General features: G+C 46.9%; 1 protein-coding gene across 1 annotated transcript; it reads right to left on the bottom strand.

The window, feature by feature from the left end:
- Positions 1–5,645: 5,645 nt before the first annotated feature.
- LOC107121381 (anionic trypsin-2-like) lies at positions 5,646–13,200 on the bottom strand. The gene is made up of 5 exons (XM_015424295.1): positions 13,139–13,200; positions 12,135–12,294; positions 9,275–9,528; positions 7,098–7,234; positions 5,646–5,795 (listed from the first exon to the last, which is right to left on the bottom strand). The coding sequence occupies exons 1-5, from the start codon at positions 13,176–13,178 to the stop codon at positions 5,646–5,648; spliced, it is 741 nt and encodes a 246-aa protein (XP_015279781.1). The 5' UTR covers positions 13,179–13,200.
- Positions 13,201–21,650: the final 8,450 nt, after the last annotated feature.

The raw sequence follows: 21,650 nt of genomic DNA, 5'->3' as shown, positions 1-21,650 counted from the left end.
CACTTCAGACGGCAGGCGGGATCATACTTTCTAGACTGGAAAAAAGTGCCTATAGAAAACTGGATGTGAAGGCAAGGTATTCTAACTTAGCCATCTTGCTGCAGGCTAGCTTTGTACATGCAAAAGCACTCAATGCTGTGCGCTCCCATCTGCATTCTAAAGTGGTAGGGCCTACCCACAGGGCCGGCTCACCCACTAGGTGAACTAGGCATTCGCCTAGAGCCCCGGGCCCTGGATGGGGCGGCAGGCTCTGGATGGGGCGCTGATCTGTGCCTCTCCCCCCCCCCCGCCAAAAGCTCGCGAGCAGCTCTCCAAGTGTCAGCACTTTGCTAATGGGGGAGAGGCAGCCGGCAAGCATCCCCCGCCCAGAGACAGGATCCCCCCCCCCCCACCTCCCTCCCAAACTGCCTTCAGAAGCGGAGCCCGAGAGAAATCTCTCTTCCGTCTTGGAGGGCGCTGCAGGAACATGCAGGGAGCGCTCGCTGGGTCCGACAGCTGCCAGGTCCTATTGCCGCTCAGACAGGATAACCCCCTCACCTCCCTCCCAGACTACCTTTGGAAGCATGAGAGAAATCTCTCTTCCATCTCGGAGGGCGCCTCAGGACCGTGCGGGGCACACTTGCTGGGTCTGACAGCCTCCAGGTCCTAGTGCCACCTGCCCGCCCCCAGACTCTGCAGCCAAGTTTACGTATGTGGTGCTTGCCACTTGCAAAGGCCGGGGGGGGCGGGGGGGGGGGGGCTTGTGCTGCATGGCTTGTCCTGTTGGAAAAGAGGACCAGACTGGGGAAGGGAGGCAGGCAGCAGGTGGCAAAGAGAGGAGTCGCTCCGCTCCGACCAGAGGAGACTCCCTCCGCCCTGCCCTCTTCTTCTTCCCTCGCCCCCCGAGGAGGAGGCCAGGGGCCGCAGGGGCAAAGGAGTGGGTCCCGCCTCCCTCCCTCCTCCCCTCCCCTCCTTCGGTGGTAGCGACGGGGAGGGGGGAGGAGGTGGTGGTGGCGGCAGCAAAATGGTGGCTGGCTCCAGAGGTCTCCAGGTTTTCAGGCCCCACCGGGAGGTTGGCATCTGCGTCACAAGGCAGCCTCACCTAGGGCGCAGAAACACCTCGAGCTGGCCCTGCCTACCCATGAGCAAATACCTCAATTAGAACCAATGCTCCCTCTAAGCTATGGAGTCTTGTGAGCAAAAATTCTACCTTGTGAGCTACTGGCATTAAAGTTGTGAGCCAGCGATTTGGCTACTGCATAAATTAGTTTGCTGTGGAGCCATCCTTCCTGAGCTAAGACATAAAATCTGTGAGCTGGAGGCTAAAAAACTGTGAGGTAGCACACACTAACTTGGCTTAGAGGGAACACTGATTTAGAACTAGGCTTCGGCACCAGCTACATTTCAGGTGTACCTACGCAGGTTTCCCTTCAGGTGAGGCAAAAGGGACTTTTACTATTGTCTATACTGCCCTCTGCTGTGTAACTGAAACCCTTCACAGTTTAAATGCCACCAACTGTGAGGCTGCTTCCACATCCTAAGAATTTTTTGCTTGCCACTGTGAATGCAGAACATTTCCCACACTTTCTTGCCTCAGCCCCCTGTGGCCGCCATTTCCTGTCAACAACAACCACCCGAGGGCTTTTTGTTTAGATGAGTAATCACCATATTTTTGTAGGTTAAAACTGGTAATTGGCCTATCACTATGACTAAATGACTATAGGGATACATCAAGTACTGTTTAAAAAAAAACCCACCAGCCCCCATCATAGCAAGAGGGGGAATGGCAGTTTAAGGGAGGTGAGGAAAGGAAAATGGTGCGTATCTGGCCAGAGCCTGAAAATATGTACACCTTTCCCCATCCACACTGTTGCAGGATTGTTTTGATGGCAATCATTCCCCAAAGGTTGTACCAAGTTAGGTTTGGGGAAGGTTAAAGGAAAGCAGGGAGAAACATGGACAGTGGATAATCAGGGGACAGTGTCATACGTGTGTTCCAAAATAATCCTGCTCCAGTTTAAACTCCAACCTCCCTTCTGGGAGGGCGTTAGCTGATGGTCGGGCGTTCTGGTCAAGGCTTGTAAAGGCAAAATAGCTTCCCGGCTACAAAAAAGAACGCCTGCAATGGATGTTCCGGCCAGGCGGTGGCAGTGTGGTGATTGACATACGGGTCCTGAGGCCTGGCCAGCAAGCAGCCGTGCGGGAAAATGACGGAGCCAGACAGAAGACGTCTACACCGGGCAGTGACGGCACGTGCAATTAAAGTCAATATATGTTGTCTTCCCTATCCCCTACGAACATTGTTAGTCCCTTGTCTATATATGGAGTAACTGTACATCGCTTTGAGCCCACTGGGGAAAGCGATTAATAAATGGAAAGTATTATTATTATTATTATTATTATTATTATTATTATTAACAACAACAACAATAATAATAATAAACATGAAACTGGAGGAAAACTTCTGTACGAGGCAGCCTGATAGAGGGTCCAGTTCATTTTCTACAGGGAATTAAGGAGAAATAGGTGGGCCAAGCCCTGATTTATTTATCTGTTGTCTTGTTAGCCACCTTGAGTCCATTTATGAGGAGAAAGGTGGGATACAAATATTATAATGAAAAAGCAATTGCCACGTGTTCTTTTTACCGCATCCTCACCGTCAAAGCTTTCGTGCTTCTGACATGTTTTCAACATTTCTTAATTTTGAAGCATTTCTGTAAAGCTCGGCTTCAGTGCCATGGCAGCAAAACAAACAGACAAGAGTCTGTTTTATAAGGGATTTATTTTTGTGGCCGGTGTAAGGGACCAGCAAGGACATCAGCGTCAACTAGCTTAATCATCCTGTTATTTAGAAACAAACATTCATTTCTTCCTTCCCAAACCAAGCATGTTTATGTCGCTGGTACCCGTAGATACAGTGTAAGGGGCAGTTAGAAGCAGTGACTGGTCCACTTGGCTGGGAGCCGGTACAGGGCCGATCCTATGGTAGCCAATCTCCAGGTGGCACCTGGAGATCTCCCACTATTACAATTGGTCTCCAGATGACCATGATCAGTTCCCCTGGAGAAAATGGCTGCTTTGGAAGGTGGAGTCTATGGCATTTATACCCCATTGAAGTCCCTCCCCTCCCCAAATCTTCCCCTCCTCAGGCTCCACCCCCCAAAATCTCCAAGTAGTTCCCAATCCAGAGTTAGCAACCCCTAGCTGATCATTCGCCCACAAGGAGGAGGGAACTGACTTAGCACAGGGGCTCAACAGTGGTTGTGCAGGAGGCAACAGGCAATTTCCCCCTTGGACCTTTGTTCATCCTGGCCAGGTCTGAGCTTACTGGCGTCACAGTCACGGAGGAGGAACTGGAGGTTAGGGATGTTTGAACACCCACTGGTTTGGCTCATTTCCTGTTCTTCAGTGGCAGTCAGGGAGTCAGTTTTTCATCTAACAGTTTGTCTATCGTCCACCTGTTCATGGCTTTTTGGCAGGTTGCTTCACTATATTCCTTCTTAACAGCAAGTATATTGTAATTGCATTCTTGTGCAACTAAGGCCACCATTTTCTCTGCCACACCACCAGAGGGCATTTTTTAAAAAATCAGCACCTGCTATTGTGCACTAACATTCTAGCGATCTATTATCATTATCTCTGAATCCCAGCTTTCATTAAAAAAAAAAAATAGGTAACTCTCTAGCCCTTTTCATTGCAGAACAGAGAAACAGGTGCCAGAAAGCACATTGATGGCTCCATGGGCGTCAATCGCATTAGGGATCACTGTACTAGTGGTGCACACCTTTCCCCATCCACACTGTGTGCAAGACTGTTTTGACAGCAATCATTCCCCAAAGATTATACCAAGTTAGGTTTGGGAAGTGTTTCTTTGAGGTAAAGGTGTAAGGCGTGATAAGGAGGCACATCTCCATAAATACGTGGAGACATCTACTGTGGAAACATAATTGAACACTACTCTCCAATGTTTAGAAGTGAACAACAAGGGACGTCCAAACAGTGCAAGCAATTCAAATCTGAGCCATCAGAGTTTTGAAACTGTGTGCTGTGTGACTGTAGCAGAAGCAAGCAGTGCACAGTGCTGACTGGCTGGAACCAGTGTCATCACCAGCCTACCTCCTCTGTTCCTTTCTAGAGAAATTTGTCAACATTTTTTAAATTGCCTTAAAAAAAAAACAGAAAGGACTGGGTACTGTACAGTTAATTGAATTGGGGAGGGGGGGAGAGTCTGTCTGAAACATACCAGACTGGTAAAAGAAACTATTGAATCAGAATTCAGTTTGCAGGTCAACTGCGCTGGAGCTAAGAGAAACTACAATGAGTCCTCCTGATTGCAGGTATGTCTGTGTGCATCCTTAGATGTCTATAGGTCAAGGTGGGTAGCCTTGTTAGTCTGTTTGTAGCAGTAGAAAAGAGCAAGAGTCCAGCAGCACCTCACAGACTAACAAAATTTGTGGCAGGGGATGAGCTTTCATGGGCAGTGACTCATGAAAGCTCATACTCTGCCACAAATTTTGTTAGTCTTTAAGGTGCTACAGGACTTTTGCTTAGATGTCTTGTGGAAGATTTTGCTTTGCATTTCAGGAAAAAATAATAATATTTGAAATTGCCAGTAGGGGGCAACCTCCAACTGTCTGTAACAGATTAGCAGAGCAAGTGGAGGAGGGGAGATGGAATTTCTGCAAGATATTCATGTAGTTCTGAGACCTCAATTTAAACCTGTATACAAATAAAAGGGAATGGTGGAAGGGGGGTGAGAAAGAACTTGTTTCTGTTTCTGCCTGCTTTGTTTCACTATGTGGCTCCAACTGAGAAGTGACACGAAATTTCTAATCCCAGGACTTCAGTGTCTCACCCTTAGTTTCTCAACCATCTTGGAAATGGACTTTGAGTTTACATACAGGTCAAAAGGTTGCCAGCTCTGGGTTGGGAAATACCTGGAGATTTGGGGAGTGGACGCTGGAAGGGGCAGGGTTTGAGGAGGGGGGCGGGACCTCAGCAGGATATAATGCCATCTAGAGTCTGCCCTCCAAAGTAGTCATTTTCTCCAGGGGAACTGATTGTCTGAAGATAAATTGTAATAGTGGGAGATCTCCAGGTGCCACCTGGAGGTTAGCAACCCTATTGCAGGAGTGTAACATTGTCCCATGTAAGCCACGGGAAATCTGTGCTTTTCTTTCTTGGATGTGGCCAGGATCCTGCTGGAATGCGGCGTGTGGACAAGAGTTTTGAAACTGTGTGCTCATTTTACAAATGAGTTAGAGAAACCATTCACACATGAACACACATGAAGCTGCCTTATACTAAATCAGACCCTCGGTTGAGCAAGGTCAGTATTGTCTATGCAGACTGGCAGCGGCTCTCCAGGGTCTCAGGCAGGTCTTTCCTGTCACCTGCTGCCAGATCTTTTATCTGGAGATTCCAGAGATTGAACCTGGGATCTTCTGCATGCAAAGCAGATGCTCTACCACTGAGCCACAGCCCCTCCTTCACATAGATGATGCAACCAGAGTGCTTGAGGGTCTTGAAATGAAGAAAAAAAAGGCAATTGGTAATTATCAGATGTTTATTTCCAGTGTGCGTGCATGCACATAGATATTATTTAGATGGATCAAACAAAAGGAGAAGGAAGCAAATACGTTGAAACCAGAGGCGCGATGGCTGCTTTAGTTAGCGGCGATTGTTTCTTGGACCCAGTCGACATAGTTGCAGAATTTGGTGTAGACACCAGGGTAATCGGGCAAAGCACATCCGATTCCCCAGGAAACAATACCTTGGAGCACCCCGTCACAGACCACAGGTCCGCCAGAATCACCCTGCGAGACAAAAGGGGGTTGGTGGGGAGGGAAAGAGGGGTCATTTCAAACAGGAATCCAACCAGTTTGCCTGGACTTTTTCTTCCTCTCCTTCACTGCCTTATTCACTTGGCGACCAAGTTACGTCTCTTCTCTGTGTCCCGTGCCAAAACCCCACTGGTTTCCCCCTGATCTCCTGGCAACACTTATTTATCTCTGAGTTTTAGCCAAGGGGACAGAATGAACAGAAGGTTTTCTTCTCACAGCATTGTCCAGATGACTTAGTAACAATAACTATACTTATTAATATTGTCACCAAAGCATCTGCTTCTCTCTGTCCATTTACAAAGCACCTGTGGTGGTGGTAGAGGTGGAAAGGGCCCCCACAGCTGACCTATGGCAACCTGGTAGGATGTTCAAGGCAAGAGACATTCGGAGGTGGTTTCCCATGGCCTACCTCAGTGTCATGACCTGGGTATTCCTTGGAGGTCTCCCATCCAAATACTAGCCTGCTCAGCTTCTGAGATCTGACAAAATTGGCTTAGCCTGGGCTATCCAGGTCAGGACTAAGCACCTACAAGGGGTACTATCGAATGAATGTCTTGACAAGAACAAACCTTTCCTGAAGGTTTGCAGTCTGATGAAAAGGCAAAGCCCTTCGGGAAAGAGCCATGAAAGGAAGGAGAAAGAGAAGCAGAGGCCAACGGCTAGGAAGAAGAGGACTGTTTTCAGAGGCTGTTGGAATAGTTGTCAGGAGGAAAAGGTGCCAATATCAGGAGGAAGCAGAGAGGTCCAAGAGAAAGTGGTGTGATTTCAGATGCCAAATGACAATAGCAGGTGAATGACAATAGCAGGTATGATTGGATTGAGGTGAGATGGAGTAATAGGCATCGAGAAATCAGCATTGGCAACGAGACAGAAAACCTAGGTCTCAATTCAGTCCAGGTGGATGCATTGTCTTGAGCTTCATGATCAGTTGCAATTCAGCAGTCTCTCTTTCTAATCTCCCTCTGAAATTCCTTTGTAAGAGAACTGCTACTTAGACTTATTAGGCTGAGAGACAGTGACTAGCCCACGGTCAGCCAGGTAGCTTCATGGTAGGTTGGGGATTTGAACCTGGGTCTCCTAAATTCTACTCCAGCTGCTGCACCATGCTGGCCCTCACCTTCCTTTCTTTGCAAGCGGCAACTTAAGTTGTCAGTTGTATGTATACTGAGACAGCCATGCCTCCTCTAAACAGCCCCAGACTTATTTATTTTTACAATTAATGAAAATGTTCAGAATTCCTAGCCTAGTAGCAGAACTAAAAACATAGCATCTCACCTGGCAGGAGTCTTTGCCACCTTCCAAGTATCCAACACACATCATATTATTGGTGATCTGCCCGGGATAAGAGTTTTCACATGCAGCATGACTTAGGATGGGAGCCACCACGCACTGCAGAAGGTCAGGGTTATTAACTGGAAAGAAACAGGGAAGATACAGAGTTTAACTAAAGAGGATTTTTCCACATTTTCATTTTCCTCCCTTGTAAATTCCTGCTTCTTGGGGTTTTTTTCCTGTATCACGTGTGTTATGCGCCCTCTAGTGGTCAATTCAATATTACACTGGTTTATCTCCAGCATATCTGTCTGCAGATTTAAATTGCAAGTTTTTATTCTGGACATAAGCCAGTGTATTGTCAAAGCAACCACTAGAGGCAACAAAACACATGCAGAGCAGGAAAAAACCCCGTAAGAAACAGGAATTTACAGGTGAGGAGAATGAGAATGAAGAGAAGCCCAGTATTGAAGGCCAGCAGTAATTTTCTGGGGAAGCAAGAGCTATCCAATTTCTAGGGGTACTACCACATTTTTTAAAAAAAGAACCTGGGTTTCATTGATTCATAGCAAAACAAAATTATTAAGGCAATTTCAGACCATTTACATAACTGAACTGTAATATACTAGAAAAGCCTGGAAAGTGCCTGTATGCTTAACAGCCAGCTTTAGTTTCTGTTAGTGCTTTGGTCTGGAATGTCTGAAGTGAGGCCGCTTCCTGACCAGGGTGCAAAATGTGTCTCTTCTATGGCAGCAGCAGCAGCAAGTTCAGTGGGAGTGGGAAGGAAGGGCAAACACACACGCACACACATGTTCCCGTGCCACTGACTGCTGCTGCTACTGCCACCACCTTCCATTCCTTCCGTTCTGCCCCTCTCCCTATCAGAAAAGTGCAGAAGGAATGTCAGTTCCAAAGGGGCCTGTGGCCTGTGCTACAGCAGAGCTGGGCAGGGCAAAGGAGAAGAAGCCCTTTAAAAAGCTAAAATGGCACGAATGACACATGGCCGTGAGCTGCCCAACACCATTTTGAAAATGGAAAAGAGCTCCACCCTCTTTCTCCCATTGAAATGGAGGGAGTGTCCACACAGATAATCTCCACCAGCTACTGCAAGCATTTTCCTGTGAAGCAGATTTCTCAAAGATCTCATTTTTGTCTGGCTCAAAGGGGGATGCTCCATGGACTCCACATGTGGTGTGCAAAATGGCGTCTAATGGATGTCCTCCTTAGATAGGTTTGCAGTGATACCAGCAGATGACCCAAAATTACAACTTCATCTCCCAGCTACAGAGATCAGTTCCCATGGAGAAAATGGCTGCTTTGGAGGGTGAAATGTGTGACATTGTACCACACTTGTACCCCACTGAGGTCCTTCCACTCCTCAAACACTACTCTCCCAAGGCTCTACTACCAAATCTCTAGGAATTTCCTACGTTGGAGTAGGCAACCCTACCCTTTAATGATGGGACTTCCAGGATCCCCATGTGGAAAGAGCCTAAAATTAAATGGCAGTGCCCCTGAACATTTTGAGAGTGGGTTTTGCTCATCGCATACCAGGGATTAGGGGAGAGGGCAGTGAAAGTATGGCACATGAACCGTAGGGTTGCCATCCATGGGTTGGGTAATAGCTAGAGATTTTGGAGGTGGAGCCTGGGGTAGGCTGGGGTTTGAGGAGGGGTGGGACCTCAGTAGGGTATAATGCCATCATGTCTACCCTCCAAAGCAGCCATTTTCTCCAGGGGAACTGAATACATGCAGTTGCCTTATGCTGAATCAGACCCCCTTGGTCCATCAAGTCAATATTGTCTACTCAGACTGGCAGCTGCTCTCCAGGGTCTCAGGCTGAGATTTTTCACATCACCTTCTTTCCCCATCTTTTGAACCGGAGATGCTGGGGATTGAACCAGGGACCTTCTGCATGCCAAGCAGCTGCTCTGCCACTGAGCTACAGTCCCTCCCTCAACCAACTGATCTTGGCTGTCTGGAGATCAACTGTAATAGTAGGAGATATCCAGGTGCCATGTGGAGGCTGACAACCCTGGTATCCCATTACAGTAACCAGGATTCTAGCCAAAAGCATACCAAACAATGAGTGGGACAGCAAGACGACATACGGCTGTTTGCCCGGCCTATGCTTGGGGAATCCTAGGTTGGTGTCGACTGAGGCATGTTCACACACTTACCACCACTGCTGAGGGTGTTGCCCCAACCTGAGATCAGGCACTCGGTGCCCGGAGCTGGACATTCCTTGGGCAGGGGGATGGGTGCGACCTGAGCGGAAAGTTCAACAGGCTGTGGCAGCTTGATGAGCATAATATCGTTATCCAGGAGCCAAGAATTGTACTGGGGGTGGCGAATGACTTTTTCCGAGTTGACAAACTGCTCTCCTCCTTCTAGCTGAAAAATGTCGTGTTCCCCGAGCCTCACTTGGATACGCCTGTAAAGGGGGGGGGGGGGAGAAATCACACATGCAACATGGATTTGAGTACATTGTTTAGGGTTGCCAACCTCCAGGTAGGGTCTGGAAATCTCCTGTTATTACAACTGATCACCATATAACAGAGATCAGTCCCCGTCCCCCCCAAGGAAATTGGCTGCTTTGGACTCTGTGGCATTTTACCCTGATGAGGTCCCTTCCCTTTCCAAACCCCACCCTCCCCAAGCTCCACTCCCAAAGTCTCCAGGTGTTTCTTAACCCAGAGCTGACAACCAATGCTCCCTCTAAGCTGTGGAGTCTTGTGAGCAAAAATTCTACTTTGTGAGCAACTTGGATTAAAGTTGTGAGCGAGCAATTTGGCTGCTGCATAAATGAGTTTGTTCTGGAACCATCCTTCCTGCGCTAGGACAAAAATGTGTGAGCCGGAGGCTAAAAAATTGTGAGCTAGCTCACACTAACTCGGCTTAGAGGGGACACTGCTGACAACTCTGACCTGTTGTAGTGCAAATGCTCAAGGATATCAAGGAGGCCTTGGAACAGTGTTGTCAGTAGGCTGGATCGACCCAAGGCCATTAGGGAATGTATTCTGAAGGCCAGAAAAGTGGCCATCTGACAACACCATTTCTGGTGTCTAAATTTAGGGCCACTGTGTAAAATTTGTACAAACCAAAAAGAAACACTGTGTAATGTATTATTAAATCGATCTTCATGAAGTGTGCTCCAGTTACAAATTGTACAAAAATATACTATTAGTGACATATATCTCATATAGCCATGAAGACACTCTTCCAATTGCCACATAATATCATCACATTCATATTAAAGCACCAATCCATACAGTGGGAAACATTCCCAAGGTTGCTAAATGCCGTATGGGTATTTAGGTTTTAGTGCCCTTCAAAATATGCCTTCCTCAGGGAAAGCTACCATACGGTATTATTTGTTAAGAGGTGCTGAGGATAATCAACCAGAAGGTCCTGAAAAGACATTTTGAGAGCAGGTTTTGCTCAGAACTCAGAATTATTAACTTCAAAAATATGTACTGACACAAGACTTTAAAACTATATGTACTCACCTTTCTTAAGAATATGTTATAGGCTGCAAGAGTGTTTAAAAAGTGCATATACTCACCCTTCTTAACAGCATACAGTAACTCAGTGAGGAACACATGATATAGGTTGCAAGAGTATGCATAACAGGTTTAAAATATTCTCACCCTTCTTAGCAGCATTCTGTATACTGAATGGGGAACAAGTCCTCCTAGATCTTCATGTAGCCACAAGAAGCTAAAATGCATCAAGAATATAAACCTTGCGCCAGACTTTTCCTTTGCTAATCATTAGCAGCTGTTGCTGACCCATATAAAATTTAAAGTGCCAGTACTTGAAATTGATAATATCCATTTTACATCACCCATTAGATAAAACAAGACAAGTCCGGATCCTGATTGAGTCCATGAGGTGCCTGTGTGTCTATGGATTCAAAAGGCGTTTGTTTGTTTTTTGCAATAAAGTCCTTTTTATATCCATTCAATTGTGTCCTTTATTTTCATATTTGAAAATAACAAAGAATCGAAGATCTTCCATAATATGTCCTTTTTCTAAACAGTGTTCTATTAAATGTGCCTCAATGATACAGTTTTTCAGCCTGGAGCAATGTTTCCATTGTGCGCACTTTAACTGGACGTTAAAGTTTTTATTTTATTTTTTGTATTTTTATATGTGCGTGTGTGTGCGTGCGTGCATGTGGACCCGGAAGTCCTGGTGACCCGTGGTGACTGACCCCTACTGGGGGACTGGAGGATATAAGGAGAGATGGCTGAGTAAAGCCTGCCCCCGCCTCCTGACTGCTGGTATTCCAAGCAGGTCTCCCATCCGAGTACTTGCCAGAGTCAACCCTGCTTAACTTCAAAGATCTGATGAGATTGGGCCTGCTAGGGCTATCCACGTCAGGGCGACATTAAAGTTTTTAGTTCCTTTCAGGACCTTCTGATGCATTAACTTCTGACGCATGGCTATATGAGACGCATGACACTAATATTTTTTTGGTACAATTGTAAATTGCACACACTTTGTGAATATAGATTTAATAATATATTACACAGTGTTTCTTTTTGGTTTGAACACCATTTTTTGGGCCTGCACTAAGATGTGTGCATTGCAAAATCTCAAGCTAAACAAGTACTGTCTTCTGGAGTGAATCAAACATCACCTGTAGCAAGAGGCCTTTTTCTAAAACAGGGACTCTGCTACCTCTGAGAAACATTCCATACATTTCTGTAACTCTAAGAGGTTCCTAACTGCTGTCACGGAACATGCAGGTTCTCTGATTGCTTTTATCGCCACGTATCTGAAAAAAATGAGCGGTGACTTACACAAGCTCACGTAGACAGAAACATTGTTCTGTCTTTAAGGTGCCACTGGACGGTTTCAGAGGTTGGAGAAGGTAATCCATTTAGGACCATCCTCATTGTGACCTGGAGCTAGCCCTGCCAGATCTTACTCTTTACATATTGCAGTTGTACTGAATGCAGGAGATTTTGGAGGGACCTCACCTTCTGGTGGCTGAACAACACAAGAATGGAGAAAGGAGCACAATTCACTCACGATTTGTAGCAATGGGCAGCAGATACAACCCACTGGTCATTGATGAGGGAACCCCCACAGAAGTGGTACCCGGAATTCAGCGACACCTGGTAGGGGACAGAGTCCCTGGCACAGGTATAGCCCCCAACAATCTTATCATCATCGTCATCAGGGACAGCAACTGAAGAATGCAAGGAAAAAACATGTTAAGAATTCTGCAAGAAGAAGTCTGCAAAAAGGAACCCAAAATGAGATACCATTTCATAGGCTTACCAGGTCGCCCGGTACTCCCATCCTCCATCTCCCATGCTGGATTGATGGGAAAATGGCAGGGACAATGGTGCAAATGCTGTGACATAACATCCAGGTGAACACCCAGAAGGGACATCACAGCTTCTGTGAACTCTAGGAATTACCCAGAATCTCAGTGGTAAAGAATATAGAGCAGGGGTCCCCAACATGGCATCCATGGGTGTCCTGGTGCCTGCTAAAACCTTTCCTGATTCCCCCACTGCCCAGCTGATAGGTGGAGGGATGGTGGGGCCTGGTGGTGGGGGACCCCTGCCTCCACTGGGGGTCTGGCCACCCTAGCCAGAAGTGATGTCATTGCTCAGTGATGGAGATCACTGCCCCCTCCATTTGCCCCTCCTGCTTCGGCCCTCCGACTAACTGAGCAGGAGTAATCACCTGGAGTTGGCATGCCATTAGTGGGCACTTGGTAAGCCTATCTATGGAGCAAAATCTAGGCCTGAATGCTATCTTGTACTCTTTTCCTCATAAAGAAAACCCCACTGAAAGTTAAATAAAACCAGAAACTAGTGCATCAGGGAGAAAGTTTCTGCCCAGACTGCTTCCTGCTGTGCTAGTTTCTTTGTTTTTGATGTAATACTTGCAATGGCATAAAGGAGCATTAAAATATGTATGATCCATGCTAGCAGTCCATCCAGTTCAGTCTCATTCCCGTCTCCTTCTGTTTACCGGATATATCAGCTAGAGAATCAAATGCATGTTAAGAAACATCTCACCTGCTGCGCCCAGGAATGCCAGAAGGAAAATGAATTTCATGGTGTCTTTGCTGGTGGACTTTTTGAATAGGAGGCTTTTGGAAGAAACCTCCAAATTTATACTTTCCCCAGGAACTTATCTCTCTGTTCAGAAATCCCACCAGCTTCCTCCTTCCCAGGATCTTACATAAGCACCATTAAAATATACTTTATCAAAAGCACGTCCTGATACACGTGACTCCCAGATGCTGACGCGATAACAGGAAAGAGATGGTTGCGCATGTGGTAAAACAAGACCTGCGGGCACCTGTTCTTATCACAGGGAATGGGGAATTTGCTCAGCTGGCCCGGGTCTCGAGCTGCTAGGCCACATAGAGGAATTCCCATCTCCCAGCTGGATCCTACCCAGTGTGTAGTTCTGCCAGTGTACTAAATTCTTTGATTCTCTGCCTTGAGAAGTTTAGGCAGCCTTACCAGTATTCCTATTTGTTATGTTCTGTAAGTGTGATCTCCTAAAGCTAGTTTTTCATGAAAACAGCATTCTAGAATATCTCCAAAGGTCATGGACTTATGTGACTGACAGATCAGACCTGCTTTCTGTTTGGACCTATCTGCTGATGAGACAGGGCCTATGGGATGCTGCTTATATCCCCTTCTCTGGTTAGAATTGCAGGATCCTCCCCCAGGGCTATTTTTGGGCAGGAACGCACAGGAACGGAGTTCCGGCTGGCTCCTGAGTTGGCCACGCCCAGCAGGAACTCATTAGCATAATAGGCCACACCCAACAGAAACTCATTAGGATTGGATACATAAGGGATGTGTGGCCTAACATGGAAAGGAGTTCCTGCTACAAAAAAAGCCCTGGGTTTTGACAACAAACAAGGTAAACAGAATAAGAAACAAAAGGTGGGTGTGGCTGGATGACCACCCTTCTGGTAGCATGGGGGTGTGGCCTAATATGCCAATGAGATTTGATGTCAGGGTGTGGCCTAATATGCTAATGAGTTTCTGCTGTTGGGTGTGACCTATTATGCTAATGAGTTCCTGCTGGGCTTTTCCCACAAAAAAAAAAGCCCTGTCCTCCCCCATTAATAACCACAACGTTCTGGCCAAGGAGGGTCAGTGAAATGACTCTGAACTCCATACTGTGTGACCTTTTTGATAGGGTTGCCAAGCCGAACCTGGCAACCGGTGAAAGGGTTGGGGGTCAGGGACTTGGGGTGTGTGCATGCAACGTTGATGATGCCACGACTGCAGCTATGAGCATGCATATACATGTATTTATATGGCTATAGCAGATGTGCTAATGTCACAGCTCAAAAGCAAAGCCAGTTCAGAATAAGGTCAGTGTTTCCTGGGCTGACATGGCTGATCCTAAGCAATCAGGGATCACATAGCGAACATGAGGACATCAATTCGAGTTTGGCTATTTATTGATATCACAGAAAGCCAACAAAACCTATTCGGAGTGAGGGCAATGCAAGGCTTCCTCGATGTGCATGTTCATCCCTCGTTGCAGCTATTCCCAGAAACATTGCCAAAAAGACGCTGACAAAGCATTGCCCCTTTCAGCTCAGTCCTACACTATGGTGTTTATGGTTGACATCCTTTAGCCAGTTTGGTGTGAGAGCCAGTTTGGTGTAGTGGTTAAGTGCACGGACTCTAATCTGGGAGAACCGGGTTTGATTCCCCACTCCTCCACTTGCACCTGGCTGGATGACCTTGGGCAAGCCATAGTTCTGATAAGAGCTCTCCTTGAAAAAAGAGCAATTTCTGTCAAGAGCTCTCTCAGCCCCACCTACCTCACAGAGTATCTGTTGTGGGGAGGGGAAGGGAAAGGAGTTTGTAAGCCACTCTGAGACACCTTTGGGTAGTGAAGGGTGGAGTATAAATCCAATCTCTTCTCTTCTTCTTCTTTAGGAACTCTTTTTCCTCATGGTTCTTTCCATTAACCACTACAGTATGTTCTGTCTAGACAGGCCAAATGGGAGCGCCATCATTATTTCATTTTCCAAACAGAAGTCCTCTCTGCATTGTACAGAGCTCTACACTTTGTAGTTGTGTACTTTGCCTTTCTTTAATGCTTGTGGCCTGGATTCTTTGCATGGGTCCTGTCTTGAGGAGAACTTTGGGCTTGAAGCTTGGTTTGCCTCTTAGAAGGTGCCAGTCGAGAAAGGAGAGAAGCCAGGCCCAGGGCTCACTCATCAGAGTTGGGTAGAACAGCCAGCAACAACTACAACAAAATCTAAAAGGCATCGCTCTCTCTCCCGCTTTCTCTCTCCCTCTATACATGCAGGAGAATGATGTGGCAGAAACCGTAAAGTGGCCGAGTAGACTGTACCACTTGGGGCTGCATTTTAAAGGTATTGTTTTTGAACACAACTTGTGTGGTAAATTTCCCTGAACAGAAGGTTCTAGCCCAGCTCATTTCTTGCTCCTCATGTTTTTACACACACAGTTTCTTTCACAAAGGGCAACAGAGATCTTGACCCAGCGCTGAGGTGACAGAAAGTTTCCAGAGACCAACCCTGGATTTCTTTGCTAACCTATATTTAAACCTCAAAGGTGAGGTCTCTTGTCAGTTCCAGATTTTCCATTCCCAGAGCAGTGTTCTATGAGCAGTGCATGAGTCTGATACATGGAGCTACTGGAAACCATGAGACCGATTTCACACAAGAGCTGCGCCGCGGCCGCACCTCCCTTTGCCCCGCTTCTATTGGTCAATTTCCCAGTCGAAGCCATGCGGCCGCATTTTGACCCGCGGCTTTGCCCGATTTTTCCTGCAGTTTCGTGAACCTGTTTTTTGAGGATCACGAAACTGCAGGGAAAATCAGACAAAGCCGCAGGTTAAAATGCGGCCGCACGGCTTCGATTGGGAAATTGACTGATAGAAGCGGGGTAAAGGAAGGCGCGACCATGGCGCAGTTCTTGTGTGAAATCAGAGTGTAACACATGTCAGAAAATGGAAACCATACTGAGGGTTGCTGCTCATCATATTTATTAAATTAGCCCGGCTGAAATTAGTCTATATGAAAGCAACCCGACCAGGAGAAATTTAGCAGATGATGCTTTCCCCACCAAGGGACTCTCCTCTAAGAAAAACCTCATCTGTTAAATTTCTAGAGAATTACTGATGAAGCAGACCCACCTCCTGTTTCTTATTTTAAGGAATTGTCTCTCATTTAGTAGTAGAGGTGTGCCCGCTTGACCAAACTATAGCTTGCTGTGCTCATGGTAATTAACAATAATTTAAGTATTGGATGCCTGGTTTTGCCTAATTCCAAAAAGTAGGGTTGTTGGGTCCCCCTGGATACTGGTGGGGCAGTAGGGTTGCCAGCTCCAGGTTGGGAAACTCCTGGAGATTTGGAGCCTGAGCAGGACACGGACCTCATTGGGGGACAATGTCACAGAGTCCACCCTCCTGGAGGTGAGCTGTAATTCAATGGGATCCCCAGGTCCCACCTGGAGACTGGCATCCCTATCCGAAAGAGTTGCAGCAATACCGGATGAAGCAACAGCCAGAGCGATCATCCTTTTCTATAAACTGCAGCCAAAATTAGATTGATAAATATACTAGCGATAAGATTTGTTATAGCTCATACTTCTGTTTTCATTGTTAATTTTATTATTCTGGTCATGGACTGTAATAAAAGGTCTGATTTGACTGATAACTGTCAAAGGTTCCCAGTCTAGTACCAAGCCAAGAATCTTTGTTTAAGGGCTTCAGAACACAAAATTACAAAACCCTGGGGTGTGGCTCCTCACACACCAGTCCAGCAGTCTGCCACCAACCCTTAAGACTATCCCCATGATTAGAAGCCAAAGGGCAAGCTTCCAACCTTCCCGGGACTAAACAAGAAAAGTCAGCCCTGCAAGGTAGGCTTGCAGAATGAGTTTCTTACAAAATCAATTATCTTGGTAGGTGGTCACCCAGTCTAAGACTCTGGATTTAGATTGAGGTCAGTTGAAGGCAAATAACCACAAAAGTAAATTAAAACATATTTATTTATTAAGGTGCAAAAATATTTAAAAGTGAACTAGATCTGTGGGGCAAAAACAAGAAAGCTAGAAACTTAAGAACTAACCAAAACAGTAAGACATTTGCTCCAGTTATCAGATGTTACCCAGGCATTGTAGAAGGTTCTCAATAATCCAAAGTCTCTCTCTCCAGAGTCAGCATAGGCCAGCGAGCCGTTTGGCCCACACATGCAAACATTCAAGACGGCTGCAGTAAGCAAGATAGTGACTGCATATCCAGATCTTAGGTAGTCACAATCAGGCCAGCAATAAGCCAAAACTTGACTTCTTTATGGTGACAGGTCCATGTGGTCTCAGGCCTGAAAGACCAATAGGATCCCTGGGTGGCAGGACTCGCAAGTACTTGCCTTGATTCGGCAGGGGATATATAGTTCTTCATGGGACCATTCCCACGGGGAAAACACAGGTGCTGCACTATTCCGTCACCCAGACGTGACATAGGCACGTAGCCGGGCGATGCTCTAGCAGTGGGGCTGGAAACTCGATGGTACCATCGAGTTTCCAGTCCCATTACCAGAGCGTCGCCCGGCTACGTGCCTACGTCACGTCTGGGCGACGGAATAGTGTAGCACCTGTGTTACAAGCAAGAATCTTCCGGCGGAGAAGTTTGTGTCCCCCGCTGGTTCGTAGGTAGGTGCTTGGCGACCCTACTGGGTGGTGACGTAAAGCTGCTAGGTAGATGATGTACAAGGTGGTCTGACCAGGGAGAAAGGAGACGAAACCTATCTGCAGCTGGTCTCGCCCTTTCCCACAGGTGCAAATCATGAACTTTAATTGGATGGAAGGTGGCTAATTGGGAGTCTGTGCTTGACTCTCAACTCCTGTCTGCAGCTGGGTGTTATCTACACACTCACAAGGTCAGTTTGCTCTGTTTCAGCAGTGTTTTTCTGAACTCTCAAAAGCAGGCCACATTCAAACCTGAACCAAGCTTTGAATCAGAACAAGAAATTTGGGAGAACCAATTTCTTGACAATAACAAATGTCACATCCTGCCTTTCTCCCCAGTGGGGCCCCAAAGCAGCTTACATTATTCTCCTCGCATTCATTTTATCCACCCAACAGCCCTGTGAGGTAGTTTACATAAAGAATCTCTGAGTTGCCTGAGAGCACCCGGTAAGGTCTCATGGCAGAGTGGGGCTTTGACCCTGGGTCTCTCTAACCACTACGCCACTTTCTTTTGTAAAGGAAGGCATATTTGTAGACCCTCCCAGTTTGTGTTGGCTGCCTTTCCTGGCTTCTCTTGAGTAAACATTTGCTTCCATTTCAAATAGCATTGTGAAGTTTGGGAGCTAATCTGTGCCAGGATAATGGTTCATAAAGTTATTCATGATATTTGGAACATCATTCTTCTAACAAAACCTGAAGGTTATTTTTAGTGAATTGTATTGAAATCATTGTAGTTGAGAAGAGGAGGAGGAGGAGGAGACTGGATTTATGTCCTGCCCTTCACCTGAACTCTCAGAGTGGCTTACAATCTCCTTTCCCTTCCCAACAACAGACACTTTGTGAGGGAGGTGGGGCTGAGAGAGCTCTTTGAGAACGGCTCCTGAGAGAGCAGCTCTGAGAGCACTGTGACTGACCCAAGGTCACCTAGCAGCTGCATGTGAAGGAGTGGGGAATCAAACCCGGTTCTCCCAGATTAGAGTCCGCACTCCTAACCACTACACCAAACTGTGAACTGGTGGCAAGAATTTTTTCCACTAGACATTGGAAGACCCAGATACTTCCTCATAAAAAGCAACAGCTGTTAAAAGTTTATGATACTCTGTGAATGGTAAAATCAACTGTGCTGCAACGTTTGGGGAACACAAAGTATGATGAAGGGTTTTTTTTTTTTTGCTGTCAAATCACAGTTGACTTATGGCAATGCCGTGGGGTGTTCAAGACGAGAGATGTTCAGAAGTGGGTTGACATTGCCTGTCTCTGTGTCACGATTGTGGACTTCCTTGGTGGTCTCCCATCCAAATACTAACCAAGACCAACCTTGCTTAGGTTCCATGTTCTGACAAGATCAGGCTAGCCTGTGCCATCCAGGTCAAGGCAAAGAAAGAAAGACACAGGCCCCTGCCACACGGGGGGTATAAATTTAGTGGTAGAGTAATGCATAAACTAGTGTGGTTTGTTATGATAATAGAATGGATGATATATGATTTTCAAAAACAAACATATTTGTTTTTTAAAAAAATCATCTGTGCCAGGATGTTACAATTCCCTTCATTTTTGGCACTGCAAGTCCCATCATCTTGGAGCTGGTGGCCTATTTTGAGACTTCTAGCTTCATTTTCTGATGAGTTACGCCTGCCGCTGACAGATGGACAGACAGACCGGTGGAATCTTTTATTATCAGAGGTTAAGGGAAATACCCAGGGAAAAGAAGAGATGTACTCTAGCTGTAAAAAAGCAGTTTTAGGCTGTCACGCGCACTAGTTGAAGCAGAGGGGAAGCAAGGCTACTCCCTCTGGAGGAATTTGACACACCGTTGCGAGATCACACCTCCCTTTGTAGCTGTGGGTGCAGCCCATCACTGTGTGGTCAGATGCAACTGTGGGTGAGTCAGGGTTTTTTGGCCATTTGTTGCCCATGCGCATAAACGAGGAATCGCACCTCTACACTGAGGGCCCCCTATGGAGTATGTGATGATGCTCATACTGCGAAGAGGGGGGGGCAACGGCACCAAGTTAGGATGGCCTGATCAGACCATCCCGACGGCTTGAGAGAGTGCTTGAGCGATCAGACAGGGGAAAGTCTGTCCGTGGCCCGTCAGAACCTGTTTACTACTGGACTTTCCCTGGTGTCGTTCAACTCCCCTTCTGAGGTGGAGCAGCATGGGTTGCAGGCAACTGCTGGACGCTTCCCAGATGTTGCTGTCTGATCGCTCCCTTTAGATCCATCAGGCATTTGCACCGATGTCAGATCTAAAGGCGCGTGTGATCACAGCCTTAATTTTATACAAAGGCAGTATATTCTAATTTTAAAAAAGGTAAAGGTTCCCTTGCTCGAACGCCAGTCGAATCCGACTCTAGGGTTGCGGTGCTCATCTCCGTTTCAAAGCCGAAGAGCCAGCGCTGTCCGAAGACGTTTCCGTGGCCATGTGGCCGGCATGACTAAACACCAAGGCGCACGGAACGCTGTTCCCTTCCCACCGAAGTGGTACCTATTTATCTACTTGCAGTTTCTTGCTTTCGAACTGCTAGGTTTATTAACTTTGGTTAATAGGCTGAAACATACGTGTCATTTTTCCCTTGTGAACTTGCAAGACATTCCTTCTTTTGGAGCTCTTCACTTGGCAACCCTAGGCAGACGAGCTGGGCAGTAAATGTTCAGAAAGGGGAACAGCCCTAGTCAGACACAAATAGGTGCAAGCAGTTAAGAACTGGGGAGAAGGCTGCAAAGAAAAAGACAGCAAGACGGGATTGCACGAGTCCGTGTATTGCACGATTGCACGAGTCCGTGTATTGTAGCCAACAGGTTTGTCCTGCACTCTACGGTTGGAGTTGCCAACTCTAGGTTGGAAAATTCCTGGAGATTTGGGGGTAAAAGCTGGGGAGGACGAGGATTGGGGAGGGGCCTCAGTGGGTTACAATGCCATAAAGTCCAACCTCCAAAGCTGCTCCAGGGGAACTGATCTCTGTAGTCTGGAGATCAGTTGTAATTCCAGGTGGTCCCCAGGCCCCACTTGGAGGTTGGCAGCGCCATAGCAGTTTTGCAGCACAGTGATACAGTGTGATACACGCTGCTTTCAGGCAGTAACCAGCTGCTGTTTTTACCTCAAGGAGCTAAGCCAGAAAGACACTCTGGGCCTTCCGTTGCTTCTTTATGCCAGCACGTATCTTCCAGATATACATTATGCCTTTCCTCTTCCTTTCCCCCTTGTTTCTCTCCCTCTCCCTCCCTATCCTGCTTGCAAGGCAACAACGCGGTCCAGAACTAGTCGATAGTAGACTAGTAATGCCATCTGGGGATTAATTTTAAGCTTGTAACATTATATTTATTGTATTTTAACGAGTGGATTAAGGCGGACGTTAAGATCTGTGAATGGCAGTAAATTAGCATACAAACACAAGAGTTAACAAACAGATGTCAGAATGAAGTTTTGAGTCCAGTGGCACCTTCTAGACCAACAAAGGCCCCGGTCATACGGCAAAGTTGCCGCAGGAGAGGCACGGATGGTGGGTGAATTATCCGGGCGCAATCACACCCCAACATCTGGGAAGTGGCACGCACCTGTGGCTTACTGTGGAAAATGCACATTAAAAAAGTAGTACCTCTAAAGTACTGGTAAACGGTTTGCCACGGGCTGCCTCCAGACTCCCGCGGTGTGATCGCGCCAGCACACGGCTTTCCCCTCCGGCCCCTCCTTTATGCGCCGGTGCCGAGGAAAGGACCCGTGGTGTGCTGCTGGTGCGTCTGATCACGTAATCGCGGATCAAACTGCGCTGGGGCAATTAGCCACGCCTCTCCCCCCCCCCCCCCCCGGCTCCCCCCCGCGGGGGCG

This window comes from Gekko japonicus, unplaced genomic scaffold (assembly GCF_001447785.1).
Source record: "Gekko japonicus isolate JY-2015 unplaced genomic scaffold, Gekko_japonicus_V1.1 scaffold2390, whole genome shotgun sequence".
Taxonomy (NCBI): Eukaryota; Metazoa; Chordata; class Lepidosauria; order Squamata; family Gekkonidae; genus Gekko; species Gekko japonicus.
Note: the sequence above shows the minus strand (reverse complement) of the source record. Positions and strands in the feature narration are given on the sequence as shown.